General features: G+C 36.5%; 1 protein-coding gene across 1 annotated transcript in view; it reads left to right on the forward strand.

The window, feature by feature from the left end:
* LOC121370612 (cilia- and flagella-associated protein 36-like) overlaps positions 1–19,691 on the forward strand; it is a 31,024-nt gene extending 11,333 nt beyond the window's left edge. The window contains exons 4-8 of the mRNA XM_041495960.1: positions 7,154–7,368; positions 12,529–12,673; positions 14,366–14,497; positions 15,977–16,291; positions 17,900–19,691. Of these exons, the coding sequence (XP_041351894.1) occupies positions 7,154–7,368; positions 12,529–12,673; positions 14,366–14,497; positions 15,977–16,291; positions 17,900–18,187 (1,095 nt within the window). The 3' untranslated portion in view covers positions 18,188–19,691. The remainder of the gene's footprint in view (positions 1–7,153; positions 7,369–12,528; positions 12,674–14,365; positions 14,498–15,976; positions 16,292–17,899) is intronic.
* The last annotated feature ends 872 nt before the right edge of the window (positions 19,692–20,563 follow it).

Below are 20,563 nucleotides of genomic sequence, written 5' to 3' on the forward strand. Positions count from 1 at the left end.
TTGTGTATTGCCTGTAGGCTATATGTTTTAAAACAATGCAATCTTCCCCCTACTGTTTATCTGCTGCTGCAGGCTATATATATGACTCATTTTTGGTTTTAAACAAAAGCTAAACAACATTTCAGAAAACCACCAAAACAAAACAAAACAAAAAGTGTCAAAATATGTCAAAATTTATTTTAAGATTAACAAACTCCAAAACTGGTATATACCGGTACACACCATTATAGTTCCAACCACTAAAGTCGAAATTTTCTGATATACTTTCAGAAAGCTGTAACCATGTCTGTTTTAGGCACACTGCTATGGTACACAGGGAAACATTGTTACTCTTACCAGATAAGGGAGCAGGAAGGAAGGAAGGAAATGTATTTTTTAATGATGCACTCAACACATTTTATTTACGGTTATATGACGTCAGACATATGGTTATGGACCACACAGATATCGAGGGAGGAAACCCGCTGTCACCGCTTCATGGGCTACTCTTTTCGATTAGCAGCAAGGGATCTTTTATATGCACCATCCCATAGACAGGATAGCACATACCACGGCCTTTGATGTACCAGTCGTGGTCAGTCTAATTAAAATTAGCTCCACTATGACATGTGGATCTAACAGCAGCCAGTTGGAGCTCATGTCCACCAATCAAAACCTTACTTGCAGAATCATGCCAGTGAATCACGTTTCGTGTGAATTACGAATGCCTTAAAACATGTTTTATTTTATAAAATAAATAATTTGTAATTTAAAACTGAAGACTGATTTAGTTGTGGGTTTTTTAATAAATAATTTGTAATGTAAAATTGAAGACTGATAACCCATCCCATATGTATCGGTATGGTTCACTGTACTGCGGCCACTAAAATAGACTCGCCCGATATTTTTAGAATTTGTATGCTCCCAAATAACGTTATAAAAGGCGAAGTGTGATTGGTCAATATTTAAATTATTATTTACAGACAAAATGTTACCCGGACATTGGAGACTACGCAGTGTTATTTTTAAATCACTGGCATGATTCTGCAAGTAAGGTTTTGATTGGTGGACATGAGCTCCAACTGGCTGCTGTTAGATCCACATGCAATAGTGGAGCTAATTTAAATTAGATTGCAGTCGTGGTGCACTGGCTGTAGCGAGAAATAGCCCAATGGGCCCACCGACTGGGATCAATCCCAAACCGACCGCGCATTAAGTGAGTGCTTTACTTCTGGGCTACATCTCGCCATATGGGGGTGGGATGTACATTGGTCCAGTGGTAAAGCCTTCGTTTGATTCATGGTCAGTTTGGGATTGATCCCTGTCGGTAGGCCTATTGGGCTATTTCTCATTCCAGCCAGTGCACTACGACTGGTATACTAAAGGTCATGGTATGTGCTATCCTGTCTGTGGGATGGTGCATATAAAAGATCTCTTGATACTAATGAACAATGTAGTGGGTTTTCCTCTCTAAGACTATACATCATAATTACCATATGGACATTTCCATGGTGACAGACGTTACATTCAGAGTGGTACCCCAGTAAATTGGTCTTGTGTATGTTACTTGCCAATGTTCATACCTATTTGGTGCCACAGAGAAAAGTGCTTAGAAATATTTATGGCTTGGTGGGTAATCAGAAATATGTGCATGACAAACGTTACTTGAAAAGGACATGGGTGAAAAGCAACTAACTTCATTTCCAAATTGTGTGAAACCCTTAAATGGTACAAATCAATGTTTGCCCTTGAAGTAAAGGTAACATGGCTATAGAAGACTACCAATTACAATTCAGCTCTAAACTTAAAGTGTAAGGAAAATTATAACATAATTGTGTGTGATGGATGTTACGTGACAAATGTTAGATTTTGTCCACTGACATAAAACGAAGTTCTGAGTCTATAAAAAGCTGTACATTGTCCACTGCTATGATAAAAGCATTCCATGCATGGTGAACATCATGATGTGCATTTTGATTCATTTTAATTGAACTTTCACAGACTGTCAATTTAATACAAAGCCACCGAGGATTTATCAATATATCCATATTCTCTTTATATTTCTGTCATGCAACAGCCTTCATTTATTTTAAAGGTAAAGCTAATGAAAACACTGTCAGGTTGAAGATAAACACTGTCCCCTAAAATGGTTTCAAATGGGTCTACAGATAATAATTAAAAAAAAGAACTTATGTCGATAATGTTACAAAGACTACCAATGTCATATCTGGCTGTAGTTTTAGATTACCACTGTATGGAAATATTTTATACACAGTAGTTGCTGGTGTCATACAATATGGATTAATTAAAAAAATTAATAGGTGTATCAAAAACTATGGTTAATCAAAATTGGGGGATCTCGCCTGCCTCCCCTCCACCACCCGACCCACAACCCCACCACAGTCATCCATTTTTTTCCACATGCTGGGTGGTGACAGCCTTTTCTTAATCTTCTCTCTAACATAGATAATCTTGTCTTCTTTGAATGGCCAGTTCCAGGTAGTATTTACCTTCGTGATTTCATCATGAATCAGAAAAGTGTTCATTATTAATACATGTGTCCAATAATCCAACAGTCACAACTTAGATTGGCACAACAGTATCTGTGGTTAATTTGTGATGCACTGTCTTTTGTCTTGAGTACATATCTTTATATTTGAGTATGTTGCCTGATGAAATTGAAATTAAATTGTCTTGAAAATAGCTCAGAGTATGAACCAATTTATTTCTGGATATACATGTAGTAATGTTTTGTAGTACGTGTATCTCTATATACTGATGGAAAGAAATAAGGGAACACATCAAATTGTAGACCAAATTTAATTCACAACTAGCGTAGTAATGTCTGTATTTCATACCAAGTTGTAATGTGGGATTGAATGTCTGTAGTGTTGAATGTGCTGCCAATATGTTCTCAACTTCGGACAATATGAATTGATTTTTGATGCAGTCATTATTTCTTGTTGCTATCTGTGTGATCCTTTATTTCTTTCCATCAGAATTCTTCTCTCAGATTCAAATTACATAATTTCAGGACTGATTGACATATTTATTATCTTTACCTTGACTAGTGCTAAGAGAATTACAAAGGACATGATTATACACCTTCAGATTTTCTTCTCACATAAACAATTCATATTTTTTATGACAGACGTTACACTGACCGAGCACCTTGTTTCAAATAATAATTTTTTGCAACCTATTTTCATAAAATATTTTAAATGCCTGTATTCTTTAAAGTGATGCTACTGACATTATAGATTGAGTAACAAAGTATCGAAGCCAGATTGATGTAAGGATTTGAGTGGCTTAATGTTCCTGGGGTTTTTGTCGGAGTTAGCTTTGAAATAATGTAATATGTGTTGATGTCAGAAGCATTAGGAAAGACGTGTGTGTGAACAAGAATTTTTAGTTTTTCTGAAAACAGAGTGTCTTGTGAATTAATTTTGACCCTTTGTATAATGAAATAAAGACATTTAATTTTTCCTCTCGCTTCCCTTGACTCATGGATCCAACTCTCCCATTGTTCCCACACTTTAAAGTTACAGTGTCTGGTTACCATATAATAATATCATGCATAAATATGAAATACAAGTTCAACTGCACTTTTAAAAAATTTGTGTGTGTTCGCTATGAACGGAGAACGTCAAACGTATATGCTCGATTCGTCACCTGTGTGGCCATTGCTCGGCAAACCACAAACGACAGCCTGTTGTCAATTTCAGTTAACATGTGCGTTTGCGGATTTGAAATTGTAGGTTTCGTCTCAAAAAATGAAATGAGAAATCTTGCGCTGTACAAAGGACGTTCGGTTAGGATACGTACTATTCTTTCGTTAAAACCGATTTTATTCTTGACAACGTATTATCAACAGTCGTACCTTCCTATTTCAGAATTGATATTTTATAAAGTGTTAGTAGAACTTTCAAAGTTTAGTTTGTATACTAGTAACACATTAATCATGTATATATTTTTTAAAGTAAAATATACTAAAGTAGACAATGAACGTTTTCACTTCTTAATTTTACGTGTTAAAATCGACAAATTCAAATAAATATTCTTTTGTTTGGAAAGGGTAAAGTTAGGGGGTGGTGGGTGTGTTTAACGACATCAAAGTTAGAGCATATTGATTTAATAATCATCCGATGTCATACAACCGTAAATAAAATTTGTTGAGTGCATCGTTAAATCAAACATATCCTATCCTTCCTTCCATCTGCTGTTGGATGTCTAATATTTGGTAATTTTGACATATAATCTTAGAGAGGAATCGGGTGCATGTGCAGGGGAAGGGTATTGGAGGTCGAAACCCTTACTTGCCTAAGCTTAAAAAAAATTGAAATGTATTTTCTGGGGGAGCATGGCCCCATATAAACTTCACTCAACACAGTCTATAATCCCAACCCTGCTGAAATCCCTGCACACGCGTCTTGGAAACCCGCTACATTTTGTTTTTTAGCAAGGGATCGTTTATATGTACCATCCCACAGACAGGATATCACATACCATGGTCTTTTATATACCCGATGATGGGGATCGATCCTAGACTGACAGCACATTTCCAAAAAACACCTTTTTAGGTCTAAGTAATGAATAAATATAACATATAGTCTTGAAAAATGTTACGTAAATCGAACACAGTACCCTCTTCTTCTACCCCTAGAGCGTTACGTAATTAGTAATACCCTCTTACATGTAACGCGTATGCCAACAGCTGGCCACTGTCAAAATTTCAAGGCAAATCCCCCACCCACCGACCCCTGGAAAGGCGTTGTACCATACCTCTATGTATATAAATATGTTTTGGAGATATGAGATGACCCTTCAATCAAGACAGTTAAATTTGTTCCAAAATTGCGAGATCTCACGTGATCTCATGTTGGGGAATTCAACACTTGTGATAAGCCAATGAAAACCGAGGAGGAGGTAGGAGGTAGGAGCCGTCAAAAGTGTCCCACTTTCGACATACTGGCTTTGTTTTTGACCTTGATAAGCCAGCGTAGTGAAACCAATGCGGAGTGTGGTGTCATATATGCACCAAACGTAATTGGATTTTCTGTTCTATATGCTTAAATAATAAAAATATTCCGGATACTGCCGCTTTAACTTTAAATACTCGATTCATAGTCAAATTGAGTAGATGCAGTTTTTTTGTTAGTCCACCTGGAATAATGACATTGTCAGTGTTTAGTCTTGTTCCAGCCTGTGCACCATGACTGGTATATCAAAGGCCGTGGTATGTACTACTCTGTCTGTGGGATGGTGCATATAAAAGATCCTTTGCTGCTAAGAGTAGCCCATGAACTGGCGACAGCGGGTTTCCTCTCTCAATATCTGTGTGGTCCGTAACCATATGTCTGACACCATATAACTGTAAATAAAATGTGTTGAGTGCATCGTTAACTAAAACATGTCTTTGTCAGTGTTTAGTGATTTAAAATCATTTTTAACACTTTTGTTTGTTTGTGAGTTGTTATGCAACTAATGCTATCCATCAGTATCCATGTTTAGGTCTAATATTGCCAGTTCAGTCATAGAAATTCAAATTCACTCATTGTGTTCACTATTTACTAATTTACGCTTTAGTTTAGCCTTACACCCAGAGTAACTCAATGCGTAATTAGCGCTTATCGAATGACAATAGTAATGGTTATACAGATAGATTACTTAATCGGTTTCATGGTTAGGGGGGTGGTGGCCATTCAAGGTACTGCAGGCTTTCTGTCGGAGCAGGCAATTTGATAAGCTTTTTTATGAAACAACCCTTTATTGCCAAATGTGGCTTATCTGGTGCAGTGGGCAATACATCAAAAAATATGTTCTTAATATCAGTGTTCGAGATTTTAACAATTTGGGCAGTATCCCAGGTGGATACTAACATTTCAAAATCTGGTATCCCACCTGAGAATTTAGTATCACGCTTAAAGGAAATTCATAAATAACATCACAACAAACTTGGACAACACTGTCCTCATTCCCAGTATATTGCTTAGCCGCAGTTGACATTGCGGAATTTGTGAAATTCGCAATCAAACGGAATCGGCAAAAAATATTTGCTGCATCTATTTTTGAGTAATACTAACATTTAGCAGTAATCTAGAAGTGTTTCTGACATTACTAATGATAAACCTACTTGGATCAATTTTCTGCAGATGTGGAATCAATATCTGAAATAAAATTTGAAGGGAGGAAACATCCAACTAAAACAATAGCAACTTAGCGGTTCTCAGTCTATATTGCTATGCTGCTATTGCTCCAGTGTAGCATTAGACTGGGTACGAGTTGGGTGAGATATTGTTACAGCATAGCATTAGACTAGGTACGAGCTCAAAAATACTGTTACTTAACTTCACCAGTAAATGACGACTTCCATTGTTTCATCGAAAAATAAAAACGCAGGATTAAAAACCCCAACAACATTATATGGTATTCCGGAGGGATACTGGGTTATTGAAGTCCGGTATACGAAATTAAATTCAGATATCCCCGTTATATCAGGATACCGTTAACCTCGAACACTGAATATGTTATCAAGTTTATGTCCAGAGTGAAATAATTTTAATGATAACAAGCTTTAACAACTGACAATTGAAAATTATTTTGTCATGGATATAAATATGAATGACAAAATCATTATACATTATCAACACTGTATCTATGTACATTGTAGAGTCAAATGGGCATTGATTATAACTGAGATAAAGTTTATTCTATTTAGTTCCATTCGAAAGTTACATAAAATTTACACCCTACTCCATGCTATAAGTTTGTTTCGGTTTCTTATAAAGATTCAAAACTAAAATCCTCATTTTTGTTTTTATACATAATTATATATTGATAAAAAATTGTTATAAAACATGTGACAAAACAACAAAAATTAGAGATTGATAAATGCAAAATAATGCTCTTTAAATAACTAACCTTATTTTGTGTGTTACAAATTGTGATGACACATTTAGGACCAACAAGATCAGTGGTAACTATATCACTATATTATCATCGTTTTACTCATTACAAGTGACCACATATAGAAATGTTTACTATCAAATCACTTTTGTTCTTGGTGATCTGATTTTTGTATAATCCATGGGACTATAGTGCAATCAACAAATTTAAGTATCCAAGAAAAATAAAGAATTTAGCAGTAGATGAGAAAACATCTTGTATTTTACAGAATCTTTTTGAGCAAGTGCTGGCAGCAGATGATCCTGATATATTTTTCCGACTGATGGTGCAGAAAAACATTGAACTGCAGCAGCAAGCCTTGATGTTGATAGTTCAGCTGCAAGGGAACCTGCCAGCCAGCCTATTGATGGAGCCAGCCTTGGAAAAGAAGGCCTTGAAACCAGACACTTTCTCCGAGGATGACGTCTTAAAAGCTGTGTTGGAGTAAGAATTAATCTTTAAAACTGGTTTGATTATAGAACAAAACATGTTGGAGACATTTCTGAGATTAATATTTTCTTCAAATGATCTTTAGCATGTTTCACTTAACGGTAAAGCTCTTGCTTGATGCGCGGTCGGTCTGGGATCAATCCCTGTCGGTGGGCCCATTGGGCTATTTCTCGTTCCAGCCAGTGCACCACAACTGGTATATCAAAAGGCTGTGGTGTGTGCTATCATGTCTGTGGTATGTGCTATCATGTCTGTGGGATGGTGCATATAGAAGATCCTAGCTGCTAATCAGAAAGAGTTGCCCATGAAGTGGCGATAGCGGGTTTCCTCTTTTAATGGTCCTTAACCACATGTCCACCACCATATAATCATAAAAAAATGTGCTGAGTGCATCGTTAAATAAATAAAAAAATAATTCACTTGAAGAGACTGTCCTGAGTTTGTCATCATTGTACATGTAACATGCAATACAGCCTTTTTAATGACTAAATTCACACTTAAAATAAATGTTCTTGTTTAGAACGTCAGTGTCTCAGTATCCAGTGTGTCCTAATGTTTGGAAGAGCTAAAACTTCTTTTTATTTCCAAATGTAAAAAATCATTGGGAGAGTGCTGAAAACATTAGAATTGCTACTGTAAAACGGGTATTATTTTCCACATTTTTAATTTATCCACGGAAATTACACTTATGCAGATAATAAAACCCACGAGAACAAAAAAACAACAAACAACAAACAAAAAAGTCTGAGTTAACATGATATATTTACTCAAAATACATTAGGTAGTATACTACCAATGTTGCAAAACATTAAAAACAAAACACGACCAGCTGCTATGAACTAATGTCAAAGTTTGTTTGTTAGTGTTCCAAAATAGAATTCGGACAAAGTGCATTTCACTTGGTACAGCTTTCTAGAAGACCATCTTTGCGGAACCCACTCACAAGCATACCCATGGGCGGATCCAGGAAATATTTTTAGGGGGGGACCAAAAAAGAAGGGCACATTGACTCGTCAAAAGGGCACCTTACTACAAGTTTTGATATTTACAATTAATATGAATTCCTACAGTTCTACGTCATAATATACTAGCAATAATGAAGTAAATTGGCGTCACTCGCGTTAGAACCTCAATGGGGCCCCATTGAGACTCAATAACACAGACACATATCTGCAAGCTTGCGCATGTACACGAAAATCTTGATTTCATTTATCTACAATATAATTATTGTTTACTTAAAAAATAAAAAATTCTACAAACAAAAAGGGCACTTGGACATTTTGAGGGCACTTGAACAATTTTTGGGGGGGACGCGTCCCCCTGGTCCCCCCCCCTTGGATCCGCCCATGATACCTCTCTTTAGTGACACTCATTCCTGTACGTGAATCGGCCACCTTGCTTTGATCAGCCTCACGTTGCTGGTTCGTAAATCAGCATGAATTTTCAAAAAGTCAACTTCGCCTTCAATATTTTCAACTGCAGCAATCTGGTGGGTAACTTCATTTGAATACCACTGCTGAAAAGTCCTTCAGTTCATCTTTGTAGTCTTTGTTCACAGACAAGTCGAGTGACTGCAGTCGGTCAGTGCAACATGCTGGTACTAAGACACATTTCATGTTGTTAGTGTGCAGCTTATTTATCTACCATGGTTTTATCCTGGTGTGCTTGGAAAACGTCAAAAATAGCCAAACCCTTCTGCTCACTAGACAAGCCGAGCTCTTTCCATTTTCTCTCCATAAATGGTACAACGATTGTATTGACATGGTGAATCATGGAATCAGCATTGCTCCAGTGGTTTTCTGTATGATGAATGTCCCATCCATCCGGAAATTCCACTGCAGGGTGACAACGATTCGTCTTGCCGCCATATAAAATTTGTGGAGGGAGAAACTCGCCCATCATTTAACACAGCAAGCAGTGACATAATTTGTCGCTTATCATCAATGCCTGTTATGGTCACTTATTTACTCCCTCTTTCGTCCATAGTCCATTCCCCTCCTGGTATCAGTTTGACGCCCGTCTGATCCCAGTCTTTCACCATGTCGTCAGGAATTTGATGTTCTTTGTTGGCAGTCGTTCATCCGTTTCATAAAGTTAGTCTTTATGCTTTCAAAATCCTCTGGCAGTTTCTTCGAATCTTTCGTTCCTTTTCTTTTCACAAACCCCATCCTGTCGAGGATTGATTTCGCCAGGGTTATTTTTACATCGAAATGACCTCCCAATTTTAGTAATTTGTTTCTGTCAAACTGCGTTACAATGCCTTCTATGTCACCCATAACAGTTCTGGAATTGATGATTCCACCCGATAACCAAACTTTCATTATCTAGTCGTGAACTTTGCCATCTAGTTTTTCGCCCAACACTGGGGGTGAACCATGTTTCCGTTTTGCTAGTGACGATATAGGACTGCTGCTATCGGATTGCTTCATCTTCCGTAGGTAAGCTGGCTGCTTTTGTTTACACTTTTTCCCAGTGTGGTAGAGAATTTCTTTGCCGCTTTCGTTGGTCCGATGTCTATTGCTAGTTTAGCAATTTTTGCACATGCTGTTCTGCATCATACAGTCCATATTCACCGCGTTTTTGTTTATGATTTGTAGAAGTGTTTAAAGGGACATTCCTGCGTTTGCTGCACTTTTTAAGATGTTATCGACTAACGGAGACATTTTAACGATTGTAATTACATATCAAATATATTTTTCTGCATAAAATATTAGTGCATGGCTGTATATTAAACGTGTTTCTGATCATTCTAATATTTGTACTAGTTTAAATTTCATCTTACTTCCTAAAATATAGTTTTTTCGTACGTACAAAATTATTTCAAGACAAAATCCAGTTTGGGCTTCTTACAAATATTAAGACGACCAGAACCACATTGAATATACAGACACTGATATTCTAAACAAGAAAATATATTTAATATGTAAGTTTAATAGTAGAAATATTTTATTAATCAAAAACATCTTACAATGCAACAAACTCAGGAATGTCCCTTTAATTTATCAACGGCATCAATGGTGGCCTGTGTCGATTGAATTTCTTTGATCGTTAAACACATTGAAGGGTTTGCTCGTGGGGTTTTTTGACCACTGCAAAATTGAATCTGCCATAACGCTGTTTTTGTGAAGAATGATACATGTAGTTGATTTTTGGAACAGACATTCATACTGGCATTATTAAGCTGTGAATAAACTTTTAGAAATTAGTATAATGAGCCATTTTTAATTGGCCAATCAAATTAAAGGACACAAATGGTTTTGTAAACTTCCGAAAAAATGTCATCGACAAGTGACAAAAACAAAAGAGGTGAGACATTTTAACAGCCGGTATTTAAACATTAAAACAAGACTACTGGTACAAGTGTTTGTCTTTATTTTACACTTTCTTGAGAGTTGATTGAACCACATCCTGGATTACTTTCATTAATTGTATACACAGTGTTGTCACCACTGGATAAAAGACATGTGGCTGCAGCACTTAGCGGAGTCCCTCAGAAAGGGATAATATTATTTATTACCCATATGGGCAGTGAGATGCGGGTGAATATATTTTCTGTCTTTCTCTAGGGAAAGATAGAAGCTATCTTTTCCCACTGATGTCATGACGTTAGTTTGTTGATGTCATCGGTTTCCTCAACTGTCACTGTTAGTAATTAAACATGCTCTAAACTTATTTCTTTGTAGTTCATTCACTTCCCACTAGAAAAATCAGTTCATTATGAATGTGACCTCTCTTGCTTACATTTGATTTATGTACCTAAAGATAGCTTTTCACGTCTTGTATATTATATAGTTTGTGTCATGTAAGAAGTTTAAAGTTTAAGTTTCTAAACTATTTACACTATGGGTAATAAATACAATAACCCACTCAATATTTAGAAGTTATTGTCTATATGTATACCATCGACGTCCCAAACTGCGTTCACCTAATGACAAAAACACGAATACAGTATTTACGGAAATACTCTTCTACATATTCCAGCTACGATACCTAAAACAAAATAAATTGCAAGCAGTTAACGAAAAAAATCAACAATGTGGATGTAAAACAAATCCATTCTAGTAAACAGAAATGAAACACCCTACGGTAAACAGGAAAGAGTGCAATGTTTTTAACTGCATTCAGGCGCATGTGTTTGCAAAAAGGATTGTACCGCACGTTTAAGGCCACTATAGGAAAAAATATATGTTTCTTAACTATGCACAGTTGAGGAACACTTTGTTTAATTCCACTAAAATGGACTTTCATTTTAAAAATGAATTCAAAGAATCCGATTTTATGCAGTTAGTTGTTTACACTGACACTCACAAATAGCAGTGTTGTTGCCCTGAGTTTTGATTGCATTATTTATTACTTATGGCACAGTTCCCTGTTGTCTTTTTAAAAATCTGAATTGATATATGTGAGAATATTTAACAACTCCACTATATAGCACATTGCTTTATTGATGATTGGCTATTGGATGTCAGATATTCAGTAATTTTGGCATATAGTCCTAGAAAGGAAACCCATTACATTTTTCCGTTAGTAGCAATTAGGGATCTTTTATATTCATCGTCCCACAGACAGGATAACACACATACATATACCATGGCCTTTGATATACCAGTCATGGTGCTCTAACTGGAACGAGAAATTGCCCAATGGGCCCACCAGCAGGGATTGATCCCATGCACACCAACCGCACATTAGGCATATGCTTTACCACTGGGCTATGTCCTGTCCCCCGTGAATCAATAACAAAGTGTGTTTGTGAAGTAATTTAATAGTAAAAATAATGGGATATGTAAACTGTATAAAATATTTAATGTAACCTATTTAAGACTGTGCTCATTTCCCTCTCTGTTCAAGATGATGTTTTATTCAGACAGTCCATTATTTTCCTACCAAGGCCTCATTCCATAAAGCGATCTTAACACTAAGATCATCTTAAGTGCATAAAATAGTTAAGCACTTAGGTGATTTTAGTGCTAAAATTGCTTCATGGAACAAGGCCCTGATCAGGATGTTGTTTTATTCAGACAGTCCATAATTTTCCTATCAGGGCCTCATTCCATAAAGCTATCTCAGCAATAAGATCATCTTAAGTGCATAAAATAATGCTAAGATCACTTCATGGAGTGGGGCCCTGATCAGAATGATGTTTTAATTCAGACAGTCGAAGAAAGAGTACGATGCCGACCAGAAACAGCTGCAGGCGAAGGATGAGGAGCAGGTACAGGCTATCATCATCATATCACGGGACGAAACCACCAGACTGCAGGAGGAGATGAAGAGGGAACATGACAAACTCACACAGGTGAAACACTGTCAGCAGTTTCATCATTACAAACTCTCACAGGTTTAACACTGTCAGCAGTTTCATCACGACAAACTCTCACCGGTTTAACACTGTCAGCAGTTTCATCATGACAAACTCTCACAGCTTTAACATGACAAACTCTCACAGGTTTAACACTGACAAACTCACACAGTTTTAACACTGATGACATGACAAACTCTCACAGGTTTAACACTGATGACATGACAAACTCTCACAGGTTTAACACTGATGACATGACAAACTCTCACAGGTTTAACACTGATGACATGACAAACTCTCACAGGTTTAACACTGACGACATGACAAACTCTCACAGGTTTAACATGACAAACTCTCACAGGTTTAACACTGTCAACATGACAAACTCTCACAGGTTTTACACTAACGACATGACAAACTCTCACAGGTTTAACATGACAAACTCTCACAGGTTTAACACTGTCAACATGACAAACTCTCACAGGTTTAACATAACAAACTCTCACAGGTTTAACATGACAAACTCTCACAGGTTTAACACTGATGATGTGACAAAGTCACATAGGTTTAACGTTGTGACAAAGTCACATAGGTTTAACGTTGTGACAAAGTCACACTGGTTTAACACTGACGACATGACAAACTCTCACAGGTTTAACATGACACAAACTCACAGCACAGATTTAACACTGACGACATGACAAACTCTCACAGGTTTAACGCTGTGACAAAGTCACACAGGTTTAACACTGATGACATGACAAACTCACACAGGTTTAAAATTGTCAGCAGTTTTATCAGTAAAATTGACACGGGTTTAACACAGCCATCTGTTTTAACATGACAGACTCACACAGGAACAATGGCGACAGTTTTATCATGACAAACTCACACAGGTTGAACACTGTTAGCAGTTTTATTATGACAAACTCACACAGGTTTAACAACCAACAGTGTTAACATGACAAATTCACACAGGTTTAACACAACCATTTTAACATAACAAACTCACACAAGTTTAACACAACCAACCATTTTAACATAACAAACTTACACACGTTTAATACAACCAGCAATTTTTATCATGAACTCACACAGGTTCAACACAACTGACAATTTTAACATACCGCATGCATGCACACATACAACATGTACACATACAGATACATGTACACACTCAATAAAATTGGTAGTACCATGAAGACTGCTTCAGTGTTTTAAAATTTCCAGGCTGTCACTATTGCAGTTGTTTTGTTTTTTACTGCCTTCACAGTTGTTAATGTATGTGTGCTATGTAGTTTACTATGAAAAGTATTCATTTAACTGTTTGGAATTTATTCTGTAACAAGTTTGTTTTCTCTGTTTATTTAATTACTTCTTAAATTCATACGATGCATTTTCATGTAGTAGAGGCATCTACAAAGCCAAGCTTAGCTTATCCACAGACAATTAATTTCTCAATTGATCCACAGTGGAGATGTCGCTCTCTCTCTCTCTGTTTGTGTGTGTGTGTGCTGAGACATTTAAAATCATAAAAAGTGTTCCACATTTCAGTTGATTATATAGCTAACAGCAGTCAGAGAATGGTGTCATGAGACAACGATTAGACTGGACAATTTATTCTAAATGCTTAAATATTGAAAATATATTCAAGAATGCATCTATAATGAGTAACATTTACACTTGCAGAAACTTGCCACTGTTTCCATAGAGGAACCGACAACATCCAAAGCTAAAGTCCCAGATGTGACCTCGAGTCAGTCCAACAAAACAATGCCTCCATTTTTATCTCAGCAGAGTCTCACAGATCTCAAGTCTGCAGTAAGACTGTCGTTAGTCTATGTCTCTGTGTTACATCTTAACCTTTTCATGTCTGTGCTCGAATGACATCATGGACTGAGCCTTATGATGTCATGAAGCAGGGTTACTTTATTTAAGTTGTTATGGCACGATATTATCATCTAATTTCTTTATACATGTAGCTCATAAAGAGAGTGAAATTATGTCTCTAAAGTTTTGTTGTTGTTGTTAAACTACAGCATGTTAAGCAAACAAATTAAGAGTTCATATTATTAAGTAATTTATAATTTCATTGACTATCTTTCATAGTGGGGACGATTTCTAGGCCTGACCGGTTTTATCTTGAAATTGTCAATTTTGCCAAGTATGGGGTTGGTAAGTAGGTCTACTATGTCTAAAATACACTGTTTTAAATATCTGATGCCACAGATCGTTAGTTGGATCATGTTTTAGTTCACTTACGGTATAAAACGTATCTGATGTTGACTATTACAAACGCTACAGGAAGAAACCCGATGCACCTATCTGAAAGACTGTAACCTGCTTTCGGTTAGGGGTATCAGGTTTTTTTCTTGTAGCATTTGTACTAGTCATTGACATGTAAGTTTAATCTCATAAATGCACTACAAAGTGATCCAACTAAAGGTGTATGGCATCAGAGTTAGGATACTGTGTGTATTTTAGATACAGTACTTAACGACACCTTGATCAGGGAACTTGTCAAAATGGAAAAGGCCCCCATTGTGGTAAATTCCTAACTTATAACAGGAGTACATCTGTAAATATGTCGTACACAAACTGATTACATCATGGCATATGTACATTATACTATTGGGGATGTTTACGCAACAGACAGGGACAGCTATAGTAGGTATAGTCCACGGCGCTATTTAATTAGTGGCGAGTTGTGCGCTGTCATGTTCGGAAAGGGTTAAGAAGAAAGCTCTTTTCCTCAATAGCCTTCATTAATCTGTGTCTTTGTGCTACATATTGGGCTGGGATGTAGCCCAGTGGTAACGCACTCACCTGATGCGTTGTCAGTCTAGGATTGATCCCCATTGGTGGGCCTATTGGATTATTTCTCATTCCAGCCAATGCACTATGTCTGGTATATCTACGGCCATGGTATGTGCTATCATGTGTGGGATGGTGCATATAAAAGATGCTTGCTATACAATGGAAAAATGTAGCCAGTTTCCTCTAAGGCTATATGTCAAAATTACCAAATGTTTAATATTGAAAGGCGATGATTAATAAATCAATATGCTCAAGTGTTGTTGTTGTACAAAACTTACTCTAACATTAACTGTGCTACATGTTAAAGGGAGTTGAAAGAAAAGTAATTTCTCTTTCTTTCTAGTCTTTATAGCCTTCATTCATTTATGTCTGTGTTAATGTTAGAGGCAGTTAAGAAATGTTTTAAATTTTTTCCTCTATAGCCATCATGTCTCTGTTCTACATGTTAGTAACAGGTTAAAAGCAATTTCTCTTTTGTTGTAGCCTTCATTAGTGAGTCCGAAGGATTCAGTAACAGGATCGAGTTCTGAATCAGCAGTTACAGCGAAAACGTTGCCAGCCACTTCGGGCAAGTCGCCATCTATCGGCAAGCCACCGACAATGGACAACATGGACCATGGAGAACCAGGCAGAAACCTGCTTGGTCACAGTGTCCAGAAGTCACAGTCTGGCAAGTCAATTGGTGGTGTGGTCAAGGGTGGTCCGAGCAGTACGGAGGCAGCAGCCAACTGGCTGCAGTCAGCCCAGACAGAAGTCCAGTCGTCCACAGCACATTCGGCCGCAGTCAGAGCTATGGCAGTAAGCATCTTACTTGTCTCCTCACTAGGGTCTCCAAGAGTACTCGGGCACAGGACTCGAGTCTGGTTACAGGGCTCTAGTACCCGTACAAGATGGAATATAATGATAAACTATAATGGACAATGTAGGACAATAATTTCAGCAGTAAATAATCAACGATATAAGTTGCACAATTATTATATGGCCATGCACTAGTTTCTCTTTTTAAATTGGCTGTCCATCACAACACTGAACATATCAATCGGTTTATAAATGCAATATAATAGCATGATCTGTCATCCATGTTCAGCACTGGAATTAAGATACATATACTGCTATTTTACTTTTAAATTATTCCCTAGTTTCATCATCATCTAGTGTCGGGTACTCTGGTCCAGGTCGAGTTTGACCCGTGAGTACTCGAGTCCAATATTTTGGACTCTTGGAGGTGCTACTCCTCACCTCATCTACAGGCTTTATTGAGCTGTTTATTTCCAAAGAATAGAGCTGTTTTGAATAATATTTTTTTTATACAGATCCAACAATGTTTAGCAGGTAATAATCTAATCTAATAATATGTAAAATTAAATAAAAATAGAAAGAGGGAGAAATATTAATCAGTATCTCATGACTTGAATAATGTAGAAATATATTCAAGTTATTAACAATTTCACTTCTCATTAATACATTTTGAGTGTAGAATGAATGGATCATCACTTTTGATTGTTTGTGATATATTAATTTTAATTACAGTGTATAGCCAGCAGTAAATAAGATACCATTGTTTGACATGAACTATGCAGAATCTAAGTCCTAAAAAGCAGAAGAAATCATGACTTGATTACTTGCTATATATTAATTTTAATTATAGTGTATAGCCAGCAGTAATTAAGATACATTTGTTTGATAGGCTACTATGCAGAATCTTAGTCCTGAAGAGCAGAAGAAATCATGACTCGATTGCTTGCTATTTATTAATTTTAATTATAGTGTATAGCCAGCAGTAATTAAAATACATTTGTTGGATAGGCTACTATGCAGAATCTTGAGTCCTGAAGAGCAGAAGAAATCATGACTCGATTGCTTGCTATTTATTAATTTTAATTATAGTGTATAGCCAGCAGTAATTAAGATACAATTGTTTGATAGGCTACTATGCAGAATCTTGAGTCCTGAAGAGCAGAAGAAATCATGACTCGATTGCTTGCTATTTATTAATTTTAATTATAGTGTATAGCCAGCAGTAATTAAAATACATTTGTTGGATAGGCTACTATGCAGAATCTTGAGTCCTGAAGAGCAGAAGAAATCATGACTCGATTGCTTGCTATTTATTAATTTTAATTATAGTGTAGAGCCAGCAGTAATTAAGATACAATTGTTTGATAGGCTACTATGCAGAATCTTGAGTCCTGAAGAGCAGAAGAAATCATGACTCGATTGCTTGCTATTTATTAATTTTAATTATAGTGTATAGCCAGCAGTAATTAAAATACATTTGTTGGATAGGCTACTATGCAGAATCTTGAGTCCTGAAGAGCAGAAGAAATCATGACTCGATTGCTTGCTATTTATTAATTTTAATTATAGTGTATAGCCAGCAGTAATTAAGATACAATTGTTTGACAGGCTACTATGCAGAATCTGAGTCCTGAAGAGCAGAAGAAGCGTGAAGAGTTTCTGAAGCAGCAAAGGGACAAGCTGATGGCCATGAAGAAGAAGGAAAGAGAAAAGCTTCTGCTATCGGCGGAGAGGTCCCAGCCACAGAGGCCGGTGTCGGCCCGAGCTGCACATGCAGCCATGAGCCAGGACAATAGACTGACGAAAACTGTGAACCCAGAGGACGAAAAGAAACTGGCCATGAGGCGTGCAATAGCTAGTCGAATTAAAACTGAACTCATGGGTAAGAAGGATTGATAGATGGAAGTCTCGTGTCACTCAAACTGTCACTGCTTCACTGTGTTGGCCGTCCACTTCTTATTACGTCCAACCGTTGTGGCTATTCTTACAGTATGTGTTTAAAACAGGCCTCTGAAGATTGCGACAGCGATAGTTTCATTCGTGCGTCGCTCGCATAAGTATAGTTTTGTGTAACCCATTTTTCGTTCACGCATTGAATTTATGATATCATTTACATGGTCATGGCAGGTTACGTAAAAACAAAATCGGTTACGCAAATGTTCAGTTTTCAGAGGCCTGGTGTTAGTATATACTACTCAAAACAAAGGAACATCCATATTTTATGAGGATGATTAATATAAATAGGAGATGAAGATGGTCCCAATATTTTTTTTTCTTCTAGAATTCCAGATTATAGCACCATCTCAAAAAATAATTCTATCTTTTATTCTTTAATGAAAAGCTCACGGTGACACCCTACTGTTCATGCAAGACATTGCAAAGTTCTTCAGATTTGTTGTCCGTTATCACTTTCATCCTTCATAAATATAATGTTCTTTTTCTTACTGGCAAGGTTTGTAGGTGGGGGATGGAGTGCTAAGTGTTGAAAAATGCCCACATTATTTAGATCTTGCTGTGTATTATAAATGGCGAGGCAGTTGATGCTTTAGTTTAAACACAAATCCAGATTTGAGGAACAAAGTAGGTCACTGATGACATTTTGCCTTACCTTTCCCCGACACTATCACAATCACCGCTTCCTTGGTGAGTTCCAGTAACACAGTCTTTGTCTACACAATAGATCATTTTCTTATTCTGGTGTCATGAAAAGCCTTGAGAAAACAATGAAAACATACCCAACTGGTACAAATCATCATCTGAGCACTTTAATAGGGTTACAGCAACTGTGTATTTTCAAGGATGGCCAGATGTTCACTTGCACGTGCACTAGTCATATTAGTGTTTGTTTTACTGGGGAAATTTAATGTTGGTTTTGCTTAAAGGTTTGCCTAGTTGCAGTTTGGTTAAAGAAGAAAAAATCACTAGGATTAATTATGAGCTTAAAAATATGAAGGACTGTTATTATTTTATGGTGCAGTTAAATGCGTATTAAGCAGCTACCTATCTTTTTAGGAACATGGATCAGTTAGAGTAGTAGTGTACATAACAGTACATATTGGGTATGCCATCACTCAGGAAATCACTTGTTATACTGCCTTTGTTATCCACTCAAATCCATGTTTGACTGGAGATAGTAGAAAATGTTAAAGTACATTTTTTCTTTTCAATTAAAATACAGTGAAACCATTCTAAACAGGGCACCCTTTGAACCAATACAAATGTCTGGTTTTAAGAGGTCAAGTTCTGTCATGGTTTTTAGAAAGGGACTCAGTAAAATGTCCGGTTTTGAGGGAATTCCAGTTTACAGAGGGTCCGGTCTTGAGAGGTTTCACTGTAATAAATTACCTATGCATGTAATTGATTATATATAAAGTATTTCCATTACTGTAATAAACATGAAGAGGGCCTAGTAAGTTGTCAAACTTGTGTCTGATCTTTTTTGTTCTTTGTACAATAAAATATGTTTTCAATCAATATACATATATATATATATATATATATATATATATATATATATATAGAAATAGAAATAGTAACTGTTGCTTTTCTCTTTAACTCATTTCTCCACATTTTGATGAAATTGTCTTTGTGTAAAGTGGTTAAAAAGATTTAATATCTTAATGTATTAAACTTTAAAAGTCAGGGGCCTATTTCACAAAACAACATAAGTTTACATCTGCGACTAGCAGTTATACCGGGCATACATGTACATTTACACCTGTTTGGCATCTGAAAATTACATCATTATGGCAGATGGAGTGTTTTAAAGACAAAATAACATGAAATATGTGTATTTCCAGGGGTCAAATTTTACGCTATTCTGCTTATCCGCAAATAGTAAATTTCGAAATGGAATAGTAAAACAATTCTTCCAGTATTCCGTCATGAAAGTGAAAATAAAGCACGGAATACCAAAAATCGCCTGCGACTATTCCGCTTATGCTTTTTCTTCAGCTACATTTTTCTGCAGAACAAATCCTCGCGCTACTAAGACCTTTCTCATGCACTTACCGGTACAAAATAAACGTCTTTTTGATCGAGACTAATGTTTGGAGTGAGTTAGTTTGTAATTCCAACTAGTACGCAGTAATGCATAGACTGGTATATAAACAATTGTTCGTTACGCAATGTTGTACAGGGCAACGTAGTAGTCAGGAAAACTAGTGGTACATTAATAACTGAAGGGATAGTACATTTTTAGATGGAATAGTGTTTTTTGAAATTCACTATTCCTTTGGGATAGTGGTAAGAAAATTAACTTTCAACCCCTGA

The sequence above is a fragment of the Gigantopelta aegis genome, chromosome 4 (genome assembly GCF_016097555.1).
Source record: "Gigantopelta aegis isolate Gae_Host chromosome 4, Gae_host_genome, whole genome shotgun sequence".
In the NCBI taxonomy this organism is placed as follows: Eukaryota; Metazoa; Mollusca; class Gastropoda; order Neomphalida; family Peltospiridae; genus Gigantopelta; species Gigantopelta aegis.